The sequence below is a fragment of the Aplysia californica genome, unplaced genomic scaffold (genome assembly GCF_000002075.1).
Source record: "Aplysia californica isolate F4 #8 unplaced genomic scaffold, AplCal3.0 scaffold00126, whole genome shotgun sequence".
NCBI lineage: Eukaryota > Metazoa > Mollusca > Gastropoda > Aplysiida > Aplysiidae > Aplysia > Aplysia californica.
The window spans coordinates 628650-641693 of record NW_004797396.1 but is presented as its reverse complement, the minus strand read 5'-3'; the positions used below and the strand labels follow the sequence as shown (position 1 = coordinate 641693).

The 13044-nt window shown below is 39.3% G+C and overlaps 1 protein-coding gene across 4 annotated transcripts in view; it reads right to left on the bottom strand.

Moving 5' to 3' along the window:
• The window catches only part of LOC101863428 (serine/threonine-protein kinase PAK 5), a 21173-nt gene continuing 8129 nt past the window's right edge, over positions 1-13044 (bottom strand). For 3 of the 4 annotated variants that reach the window (XM_005096320.3, XM_005096319.3, XM_035969210.1), the window contains exons 4-10: positions 11120-11368; positions 7601-7789; positions 6210-6343; positions 5540-5666; positions 4989-5114; positions 4129-4263; positions 1-2538 (exon numbers count right to left, since the gene is read on the bottom strand). In XM_005096320.3, coding sequence (XP_005096377.1) covers positions 2377-2538; positions 4129-4263; positions 4989-5114; positions 5540-5666; positions 6210-6343; positions 7601-7789; positions 11120-11368 — 1122 coding nt within the window. In that variant the 3' untranslated portion in view covers positions 1-2376. The remainder of the gene's footprint in view (positions 2539-4128; positions 4264-4988; positions 5115-5539; positions 5667-6209; positions 6344-7600; positions 7790-11119; positions 11369-13044) is intronic. The other variant, XM_005096321.3, reaches the window with a different exon arrangement.

Sequence of the window (13044 nt, the reverse complement as noted above, 5' to 3'; positions counted from 1 at the left end):
CAACAGAGTAAAAATATAATGTACAAATTTCATCTGAACAAAACTGGTGAACATTTCATTAAAAACAGAATCAAAACAAAACAATGTAAAATTATAAACAGAAAAATTAAGATCTTTTCCACAACATTGAGGTTCTTGACCGACCCCTCCTATCCTTTAAAAAAAAAAACAACCCCAAAAAAAACAAAAAATCTCAAAATACTGACCTATACTGGTTTTCCATTCTACAGACACAAACAATTATTAGAGTTTCCACATGACTCAGCACCAAAAATTCCACTTGATAAGGGCAACATCAATGCCGTGACTTTTGAAGCAACAGCATGACAATATTGTGTTCTTCCTTTATCATTCTGTGCCAACTACTGTCTGAGAACAGCGAGTTAAGATTTTCATCTGGAGATGAATAAATACTTTTTTTTTTAGATGAATTTCATTACATCTAAGCAATAAATTCAAATGTCTTTAACAAAAATAGTTAATTTACCCCCCCCCCTCCCACCAGCTCAAAAGTCTCTCCCTCCAACATAGTTTTGGTACATGCCAACATGCCTAGGCCAAATCTCTAATTGCTCACACACAACACTTTATAGTAAATAAACGGTGTCACAACCAACAGATACAGTAGTAGATGTACTTCACAGAGGAAAGTTATATATTGTAGCTATTCTTGCCATAAATAAATAAACCTTGAAAAAAAAAAATCTATACAACCACTAGTTATTGGTATTTACATACCCCAGCATACATGACAATAAATCATGCTATTTTTTGGTGAAAACCAAACAAAAAAACAGGTTAAAATTAACACTTGCAGAAGCCTTGAAATCTTGATAAAAAAAAGTAACATACATTTAGGTGTACACACTAACCACCGACACCTCTTTTTAGAAAAGGGTGGGTTTTATTTATATCAATTTCATACCATCAATGCCAAAATTAGCCTGGTCGATCTCTTTTTCAATTGTTTGGTTACTCCCCTCTACCTTTGAGTTTGACAATCTTCAGTTTATCATTTATTTTCTGCAGAGAAGAACTTTGCATAATCTGTGCCCAGTTGGCATTCACCAAGACATTTAGACCAGTCTACAAAATAAAGTGAAAGAAAAATAACTTGGCAACAAAGTGAAGCCGCTGTGTGGTGTGGTGATGATCTTTCGGAGAGTAAAACAAAACTCATCAGTTGGATGATCTCCATGACCAGTGGAACCAGAGCATCTGCATCTATGCCTCAGAATTTACGGTCCACACAGTGTATCAAGACTGAAAAAGCAGGAGTGCTACAGACTTACTTTCTGGCAATTTCTACAAATAAGCATCCAAGCTCACACAAACACGTACAGAGGTTTCACTGGCTTGCGATGCCGAAAGTTACATATAAAATGATTACTTGGCCTACTCACTGTGCACAGTCATTACATTATTGTATATAAAAGTAAACTAACATACACAGGGCTTCCTTGCTAACTGCGACACAATAATCAATAATGATTACGAAAACAACACACGCCCCTTCAGGAATAAGTACATATACTGAGCATTGGTATCAACCTCCACGTTGTAGTAAAATCTACTGCATCTTTGCAATTAAGACGAAATGACCAAAATCACAGCGTGTGCGTGCTTGCTCGTACGTGTGTCGATGCAGCAGTCCTCGTCTGATGGAAGTCTCAAGAGGAGATAAGACATCAGAGACACACGCACGTCCCAGTCGGTGGATCTTTCACACACACAAACCACCACTAGCCACAAATGCTTCACCTTTGTGTATCCAATAAACAAAGGAGTCTGAAGTGTGCATAATCAAGCCTCAGTTATACGACTGGGCGCCACTTTTGTTGAGAGTAAGATGTGCGAAACTTCCTCTTCTATATTCCAAAATAATGGGGTAACATAATGCCAAAACAGCGAACTATGAACTGTGATGTCAGTCGTACCAGAACACAAAGTTTGTAACATTGCGCTGTCTTGAATTCTACGACAGCGAGGCACAAAACAGGGGTTCCCTGTTATCACTCATTCTTTTTAATTTCAGTACGAGGTCTTGCTTGAGAAGGAAGTCCTCATCAGGTGGCAAAGATGCAAATGGTAGTGTGTGACTGAAGCTTTGAAACGATTGTGCTTTGCGGGCCTATATACTCAGCACAACAACTTTACTCAACAGCAGTGAACAATTCGGGGCAGAGCACGGATAGTTCTTACCCACCCTGTATAATCCACCCTAACCTGCCCTGCCCGTAAAGTCTGAAATGGCGGTAGGCGTCAAGTCTTCAGTTAACACAAGTCTGCCTCAGTGCTGTATGGGCGGTGATCCTGTCAGTCAGTGTGCATGTGTCGAGTCCGTGGTGAGCAACATTTTGTGTGCGTTTACAACATCTAGCACGGACTGTGCCGCGTGGTTCTCATGAGGGACACAAGGCAGGATGGTGGGCCTGCCTCACGCAGGAATGGGTGCTGCATCAGCTCAGCTGCCGTCGCTCGCTGGGCGTGGTCCCGCACCAGCATTCGGTCAAGGAAGCCTTGTAATCTTGGAGATACCTGACCACAAAAAGCAACACATGTAAGTTGTTTGGGTTTTTTTTGTTGTTGCGAACAATGAAGGAGAGAAATATAAAATATCGAACAAACAAGTGGAGCACTTTGGTAGGTTTTTTTTTATGGCACTTGCAACAAAATTAGGTCATATAAGTGCCGAAGATTAGAGGTGTTACAAGAGAGTAACAAACATAAAATATGAGGAAAGATAAGGAGGACAGATGTTTGTTAGTAAAGAAGGAGCAAACCACACCAGAGCACCCGCCAATGACCCACATTTTCCAAGCAACTATAAAGGCAATAACTTCTATAAATATAAGTACAGAAACATGACATTACAAGGCAACAGACTTGAACTTCTGGTTCAACTCCTTGACTGTTCTGCAAACACACCTTGTATATTTCAGTAATTCGAGGCCCAGAGCTCTGTAAACGTATCTCATACACACAGCAGCTAAAACCTATGTTTCGTTTCGTTGATATCTCAGCTACTACTAAGTTTGGAATAAATGACAAGTCAAGATGATGGACATTGGCTAAATAGCCCCCCTCCAAACCTTCAGAAATTAATTTTTTCTAACATTCAATAAATTCATGCTCAATAATTAACTATAGTAGGGAACACAACTACAATAAACTTATTGACTTCATTTTCATTACTATTCACAAATCTTGTCTTGAGCATTCACTTTTCATAAGCACTGTCAAATCCCCGCAGAGCAATACTAGAAAACAGAATACACATTTTTTCTGACAAAAAAACGGACCTCAGTTCTCCGATCACCTGAAAAAACCCATATTAAATACCTTTTTCGCACACTGGTTGGCAGCTATGACTATGAGCACCAATTAACACATTACACTCTTAGGGCCTGGATGGGAAGTCCATTGTTAGATCCTAAGCAAGGGGAAGGAAGGAATCCACCTCCCGTGAATACAAGCCTTTGAAAAAACACATTTTAAAAATACAAAACAAATTCCACAAATTCTGAAAAAAATAAAAAGTTAAAACGAATAATGAATGTAGTTTCAGAAAAATATAACTTTATGTATGCCACACTGTTGGAAATGTTCTAACTTAAGTTCAATCGGGGTGTCCGACCCGTCACTCTCAGCCTCGCGGCCGGGCCCTAGATCTAAATTCTAGATTTTCTACGTCTGATCAATCTCAACAAACTCTTGCTACAACATTTTCATCAAAATCTAAGTCATCTGATTTGTCATATGCTTGTTTTTGTTCAAATCCATCGTTATTTCCTTTTTCTAACTCAATTGTGTTGCTTTTCAACAAGTCGAGACACCTACGAAGTCTCGGTAACGCGATCGCACTTCTATCGGCTCTACTAATACTAAAACTACTGGCCCGAAAAATTTCATTTCGGAACCAAACGAAAGAAGAAACGTTTTGCTACAACTATGCAAATCAAAATCTCCGCCCCAGAGTCTCGTCAAGGCAAGACTTCGTTTCTAAAGACGCTAGGTCGGCGCGGGCAGTTCCGGGCGGAGCACGTAAGGGAATTCCCGAGCGAGTTAGCGTCTAATGTGTTAAGAAAGAAACTATAACACTATATAAAGAGGTAGACAAAAGCTCACCCTGTGAGTGTTCTTCAGCTTGGGTGGAGGCATGTCTCGAATCCGTCGCATGGCCTGCAAGGGTGGCTCATTGAAGAAGGGTGGCTCTCCATCAATCATTTCTATCACCATAATGCCCAGGGACCAGATGTCCACCTGTTGGAATAAAAGAAGAAAAATATATCACGCTTCTTGGTTATAAAAATCTAGAAATGAAATACGTTCTTTAAAAAAGAAACCCAACAAAAAAACCCAACAAGGTCATTACAAAACATTTACAAATTTTTGTTTCCTACATGAGCATAAAAAGGCAGCTTAAGACAATCGTCATATATATATATGTACATATCAAAGTAAAAAAACAACCGAAAAACAAAATAAAGATATTATCACACCTAAAGCAACCACCTGAAGACAGATAGATGACTCAAAGCATCAAAAGATCATTCATTAGCAAAACGCAAACAAGACACATGACAAGTACCCTTTTTAATCATTTCAAAACATTACATAGCACTTTTCCACAACAGACCATCAACTTGAAAATAAAACTTTTCTTGTAAGCACAAAACAGAGCCACGACACGACCACCTTCCAAACAAAACACCCATGTTTGTGCTGACCTATGCACAACCCCCCCCCCCAAAAAAAAACAACAACAAACAAACAACAACCCCCAAAAGCACCAAAAAACAAACAAACCACACTTAAAAAAACAACAACCCCATCAAAAGCAAAACAAAGACACAAGCAATAAGGCACAGAAGGGGGTGGGGGGTGGGGGAGGGGTTGTCTAATGAAAAACAAGGCAACATTTTCTGGGAATAGCCCCTAGAATTTCTTAAGTTGCTATACAAAAGTCAAGCCAAGCATTTTCTCACCTCTGGTCCATAGGGCAACCTGGAGATGACCTCAGGGGCCATCCAGTACGGGGTTCCCACCAATGACTTACGCTTGGGCAGGTCAGGAGTCACTTGGGCACAGAAACCAAAGTCTGACAGCTTCACCTACAAATACAAATAGACAGGCAAACATACTGTCAGCAGTCCGATTTGCTTTATTAAACAAATTTTGATTGTTGGTGTTTTTTGTTTCTTTTTTGGGGGGTCAATTTTAAAAAATGGGCTTTTGTGAAACAGAAAATTTATTATCTCTTGGGGGGTTCAATTTAAAAATGACTTTTATGAAACAAAACATATATCATCTCTGAACAGGGAAGTTAAAACTCTAGAAAAATGCAGGCTGTCACATCAAAGACACAGTATCATGCACTTGAACAGGAGCAACAAAAATATAACTTTTTAGATTTCATATAAAAGAACCCCCCCCCCCCCTAAAATTCTAAGAACACCCATCCAAACTTGAGGCTTTCATTCCTCAACGTCCCCAGCTCAAAACATATAATTACTCCATTGTGTAGGCAGTGACTGACCTTGCCGTCGTGAGAGAGGAGGATGGAGTCAGACTTGATGTCTCTGTGTATGACGCCGTGTGAGTGGAGGAAAGCCAGAGCCTTGAGGCACGCCTTACACACCGTGGCTATCTGAACCTCATCCATTCTGGGGAGACGTGATAAGGTGGATGTGTAAATAATATACAAAGACCACGTGGAACCTGGAGACGAGTCACAGAAATTGATGAGCAGAAAAGTGGGAAGACAGAATAACATCTACAGGCTAGTCCAGGATAGGGAAAGGTGAAATTTTTTTTTCCGTGGCCTTTATCTTGACCCAAGGTGAGAAAGGCAATGATGATGACGATGATGTAAATATACAGACTTGTCAGAACTTTGTTTTAGTTTTAGTAAGAATTTTACTAGCCCTTGCAACACAATAAGGTCACAAAAATGCCAAATACTAGAGGTATCCCAAGAGAAAAACAAACATAAAAAAGGAGGAGGAGAGACAACGATGACAGATGTTTTACTGTCCTTTCGGCCGATAGGTACTGACAAACTGACTGGAAAATTTATTTTTTTAAGTTTTAGTATTAGTATTAGTATAGGGTTTTACGGCGCTCGCAACTGCTAAGGTCATATGAGCGCGCGAAAAAAGAATGATGACTGATAGTGTAAACAAACACGTATGTGGACGTCCCCCAACCTGCTGTGTGTGACAATGTCCGTGAGGGCGCCACCCTCCATGAACTCCATGACCACCCACAGCTCGTCGTTCACCAGGTAACTGTTGTACATCTCCACGATGTTTGGGTGGTGGTAGTCGCGCATCACCACCACCTGAAACACAACACGACAGGATTCTTAGTGGACATGATTCAAAAAAAAAGTGGAAGAAAATATATTTTATTTTAATAAGTAGAGGGTTTTACAGCGCTCGCAACTGCATAAGGTCACATGAGCGCCAAGGGGTGGGTGTCAACAGAGAAGTCCTTACAGGGAATTGGACTTACTCTGCTCACCTCTCTAGCTTCAACAGCACAAGGTCTGCTTCGACTAGCGAGGCACCCCGGAAATAGCAGGTTACAAGAGTGTGACAAACATACAAAGGAAGTTGAGGACAATGACAATAGTAAGGATTAGGAAAGAAAAAGCAGGAGTTCCCTGTTGCAGATCAGGCACAGTTATGAGCGTGACATGATGAATCAGCCCATTTACAATTCGACTGTGCTTGAACGAGAAATGCCCCCCTTTTGGGAACGGCCTAAAGACACTACAGTCAGTGGCACTGCCCCAGGGGGTGAGAAAATATTAGTCCACGAAAAAAAACCCAACAACATTATACAATTTTGATTTTTTTTTAAAGATGGAAAAAAAAGGGGAGAAAATATTAGTCTACAAAAATAAAGAACATTATACTATTTTGATTTTAAAAAACCAGGATGGGGTATTTGTGCATGTACACATACAAATTGTAACACATCTCCCCCCTCCCCTGAAAGAATAATAAATTAAAAAAAAAAAAAAAAAAATACTTAACCCATTAATGTTTAAAACAAATTAAATTCAAATCATATGAATTATTTGGCAACAATGACATGCGGAACTGACCATCAGGAACAAAGCTTAGTTTAAGTAAGAGTTTTACGGCACTTGCAACACAATCGGGTCATATAAGTGCCACAGAAAAACAAAATAGAAGTGCTAAAAGGGAGTAACAAACAAAAAAAAAAAAAAAAAGGAGAAATAAGGTCAATAGATGTTTGATAGAAAAGAAGGAGCAAACCACACCTGAGTGCCCACCAACCACCCGCTATGAACAAAGTGTGTTTTTTAAAAATGTCACAAAATAGTTGTAACACCTCTACCACAGGCATCTGGTCAACATAAGTATGATGTGTAAATATAGACTATATATATATATATATATTGAAACTGTAATTTAGTAAAAAATTACGGGACTTGCAACACAAGTCAATCATATACGTACCGAAGATTAGGTGCTACTAAACCATAACTAGAATCTAAACGCACAAACACAAATCAGACATTACATAACACCAATATTCTCTGGATATAACAGAAACATTCAGTCACCTCATTGAACAAGAGTTCTCTCCTCTGTTGCCTCCTCAGATCCATCTTTTTCACGGCCACCAGCTTGCCCCGTGATTGGTCCATGGCAGTACACACGATGCCCGTGGAGCCCTCGCCGATCTTCATGAAGTTCTCCAGGAAGTACCTGGGGTCGCCAGGGTTCACCACATACTGCAGCGTGCGTCGGAACTGGTGGTCGCAAGCGTGTCATGCACAGCGATGTCAGGGGAACAAGGTGAAAAAAAGAAAAAAAAAAGAAACAATTTTATTGTTAGTTATGGAACGATCTAAAACAATATGCAAATATTTTTTTTATGGTATGCATGTATACTCTGCATGCTAGAATCATTCATCTGTGCAAATTCAAATCGCTTGCAGCAGGGATGCCATTTATGCAGACATAAACTGAACTTCTGGGTACATGCAGAAACAGTAAAACAAAATACTATAAACAAAATGCACGGCATACAGATAGATAAAACTTTAAGATCAAATCACTGGCTCAAAATGCTTTAAGAATTATGTAATGAATGTGACAGTGATCATTCACATATTCCTGAGGTCAGGATGATGCATTAGGCAATAATATATATATGACTTAAGCCCAACATGCCATTGCTACATATTGTTTTGTTATTTTAAGCAATCACTTCACCAACATTTCACACTGACTTTCAAAAGCCCTCCATTGCTTTTTCCATAGCAACAACTAATATATATGGCAAACCTTTCAAAGACTTGAAACCAAAATCATCTGTCTTGTCACTAAACAAAACACATTTCACAAGAAATCTTTGGAGTATTGTGAGAACAAAATTATCTTTCAAGACCATTTTACTTTTTTTCTGACTTAGTCTAGAAGCAATCCTTCAGCAATGATTTTCCCTGATCTTGTCATTATAATAAATAAAAAATAACCTAGCAGTTTCAAGTGTCAACCAATTCACTTGCTTTTAAAATCAACATCGCTCTCTATACGTTTCCACAACATTTTGCACAAACTATTGAAGTGAAAACAAAGATTTCTACTGGGTTCATAGATGAAAGTGAAACAAACAGATAAACATAGAATTACGGCCCCAGCACTGAAACATCAGTACAGAGTAGTGCTAAAAAGGCAGGTGCAAACTGTGTGTTGTCAGGCATTGAACACGACACTTAGCTGTGCATGTCATTTACTTCATAGAGATAATTTTCGATCATTTTAGAGGAAAATTAGATCACAATTTTCACAAATACAGAAACACACCTCGAGTAAGGGTTTAAATGGCCACAAGCACACCTAAAAAAATTGTTTTGAACAAGGGGTAGTGGTAGTAAGTAGCCTTTCAAATCCCAACAGCTTGAAACAAAAGGTAGATACAGGGTCCGGGAAAAAGATGGTATTTTCATAGCAAGCTTAAATTTTTTTCCTCTAGAAAATAGTTCTGTTTCATCTTTGAATTCTTTTTGCTCAAAAAGATGAATGGAAAGACAAGAGACATATCCCAAAGACAGGCTTCTCTTAGGCAGGCCTTCTTGGCCATGTGTTATTCTGGTCAGTCGGGTCGTACAGTACAGACTTCCTTTACTTCCAACTGGTTGAATAGTCAGCAAATGCAGGAGGAGGGGGGGGGGGGGGGGATAAAGATGATGCTGGTACCACATCCAAAATCAGACAAGTGGTTCAAAAGTTACAGAAATCGGAATGGTTTCAGTCCTGATTACCCCCCCCCCCCCCCCCCCCCCGGCAGTGCCACTGCCTGTAGTGTCTTTAGGCCATTCCCAAAGGGGGGAGGGACACTTCTCGTTCAAGCATAGTAGAATTGTAAATGGGCTGACTCATGTCACGCTCATAACTGTGCCTGATCTACAACAGGGAACTGCTGCCTTTTCTTTCCTGATCCTTACTATTGTCATTTTCCTCTACTTCTTTTGTATGTTTGTCACTCTCTTGTGGCCTGCTATTTCCGGGGTGCCTTGATAGTCGAAGCAGACTTTGTGCTGTTGAAGCTAGAGAGGTGAGCAGTCTAAGTCTGATTCCCTGTAAAGACTTCTCTGTTGACACCCACCCCTTGGCGCTCATATGACCTTATGTCGCTGCGAGCGCCGTTAAACCCTCTACTATAAAAAAAAAAAAAGTCCTGATTTCAAGCACAAAATGGTTATGACTTTTCTCTCATACGATTTTATGAATATACTTTTTTTTTATCATTTCAGCTTTGCTCCAATGTACTGTTTTGCCTTTGTTTGGTACAATTTGTGCATAGTTGTGTTCCTATAATTTTCCAACCATTCACATCACGTTCATAGTTCACATGCTTTCACCTACCTCAAAATTGAAACGCTTTATTGCATCGACAAAATAGTTGATGAAAGATTTTTATGCTGATCCAAGGGATGCCAAACTGCATCATCCAAATCATACATGAGCCTCTAAAACCCTGGATGCCTCTTGCGGAAATAAATCAGTCATCCTCTTTTCTGCATTTCAATTTGTGCAAAATCAGACTATTTTTCAGCTCTAGTATTTACTTACTGGCATCTTCAAATTGACTGGGAAATTTGATTTAATCAAAACATTTTTGCAAGCTTAGCCATGGTTTCATGCTCTATTGGTAAAAATGAAAAAAGAGAAAAAACTGTATTTTGCCATGACATGAAAATGTGGGCAGCAACAACAAACTGGACTCTGCCATGAAAGAAGCAACCAACATGACCATATTTCAGAACATCATCCACAGTGGAATGGTGAGAAACCAGAAAGAAATATTATATCGGTTGAGAATCTGAAGAATCATGGGATGTCATGTGAACTAGAGAGAGAAAAAGATCCTTGATAGAGGCAGAATACTTTTCCCTGAGCTTTGAAATCAATAATGGCAACCCCAGTAAGAAATATTCTTTAAGTTATCTGCCAGACAGACCCATCAAATGGGTCCAAACGTGTAGTAACTCTCCCAATTTATTTTCTTAAAACATCTGAAATCCAGTACCTTTTCTCAAAATGTTCTTCTTTTCCTCCCCTCCCATCTAAAAAATAAGATGCTAAGGGAATGCAAAACTAAAGTTATAATAATGAAAGGGGAGATCATTGTTCAAACAAGTCAGTCCCACCACATCACATAAAAGTGAACACCAACAGAGTCTACTGAAAGTGACAGTCAGGCTGAACAAAATGCTTGAATGACTCAACATGTGAGTGCAATCTCTTACCATACCAATCCACAAAACATTGACTGCATGACATGCACATGCCCGGGTTTTTGGAAAGGTATAAAACAAGAGGAGAATCCAGCGACTGGACAAAACTGAAATCTGGACTTGTAGGAACCGGAGAACATAGAATATTGCCATTTTCCCAAATAATATACTTCACTCTAGATCTGCGGAGAAAAACCTAGTACGTGTTGGAAGCTGGTAAATTGTCAAATTGAAGCCGCAGCTTGTTACAACATGAGCTGTATTGGTCGTACAGGTTTATTTATAATATGAAATACGCTGAGTATAAGTAGCACGCGGGTTGTTAAAAGTTCAAACCTCTTCATGCGACAAACGCTGCTGCTCTGGGCCCTGCCCCTGCGGTGGCTGTGTTCTGTTAGGGGACCTGGGGGACGGGGAAGGCTGTTGGGGGTAGGGGCCTCCACGGCTCGGGGAGTGGGGAGGACTAGACATGGGGCTCTGTCGAGGGCTGGGCTGAGGCGGTTGCTGGTGGTGAGGATGGTGAGGAGGATAGCCCTGGGCCCCCGGTCCCCCTTGGTGCTGGCCGTGAGGGGCTTCTCCTCGAGACTGCAACCACCAGGATTTCAACGATGAAGAAGTCGGTGGGTGAAGAAAGGGAGACAAAGCAAGGTGCACATGAAGGACGTACAAAGAGGCATATATATGTACTATAAAAACTCATGCCAGACTAATAAAATTATATTTAATACAACTCTAATCCTTTGATATTTTAGATGGTACCAAAAGGCAATTTATTTTGCTCTGACTTTTGCTGTGAAAATCAATGTCAAGCTGTCTTTGTACTGTAAACAATCTATTAAGTCTACTGTGAAGTAAGACTTAAATCAGAGAAAAATCAATTGGGCAAACAACTTTGCGCAAGACAAAACAATTTCCACAATTCAGAAGTTGACCAAACATTAAGCTGCCCACTCTACATTTTTCTCAGAAAAATATTCAAGGTGAAAATTTTTTTTCAAAGAAGAATTAAAATCACAATTTGAAGCAGAATTTTGCTTTTAAAGCAGCAATAGAAAAAGTCTGGCAAAAGTTTAATACATGTTTACAACATGCAAACTTGAGTAGTGTATGGTATGCAGTAGATATCAATTCCTGAAATACAGAGTTACAACCAATAACATGTGTACAAGCACAAACTTTTAACTTCAACAAACATCATTGGAAGTGTTTTCTAAAAGACAATCTACTACATGATACAAAATGAAATCACACAATGACATTACAAGTTCTCTTAGAATCATTATAATTTTCACTGCCAACATGCACGATCAACAGCAATGAGATACTACAGAGCTAGACCAAGAACAGGGAGTAGAAAAGCACAACGTGCACGAGACAGCAGAGATATACTATAGAGCCTAATAGAAACAAAATGCAATGCTCATAACATGATAGTCGAAACCATGCTCCACTTATCTGGGGAAATTTTTAACAAAAGACCTTTAAAAAGGTGACAAAATATGATCAACAAACAAAATGAACTCCTGCATAATCCCAGTGACAATGACAATCTCCTCTATCAGAAAACATGAAAGAAAAGAGCAGTGAAAAGAGAGACATCCCCCCATCCAGGAAAAAAAAAAAGTCAGGCAAAGAGAATGTCTTAGGAGAGCTTGAAAAATGTTAAAGTATTATTGCTTGATTTTGTATACAAGGGTAAAATTAATGCTCCTTTGAACTTAGTACAAAGACAAAATTATATGTTAAGCGACAAAAATGGCACAAGCCAAACTACCTCTGCAACCACAAAATACCTTCTGAACACCCATAAAACAAAACCCCCATCATCTCTGATTAAGTCTGTCTGTATTACAAAAGATGTCTAGGTTCAAAAAGTAATTAGAACCTACTAGGCGAAAACTTACAAGGAAGGAAAAATAGCCAGATGCAAACAAAGAAATGTAACATAACTTTAAAATTTCAGCCTGTCATTATGAAACTAGGAAAGTCACCATTTAATATTTCAAAAATAAAATAATACTGAAAGTGATATATATATATATATTTTGTGTGTTTGCCTTTTGTTCCACAAAGCTTTGCAGCTGTCCCCGCTCCATTCCTGAGCAACATTATTTAAATCACAATAGCTCACGGCAAAAGAAAAAAAACACCTATTCCGATAATTTCAGTGACATAGCTCCCCCCCCTCCCTCTCCCTATAAACAAAACAAAATTCAGCCTGAACACATAAACACATACAAGCAGTAATACAACCCAACCCC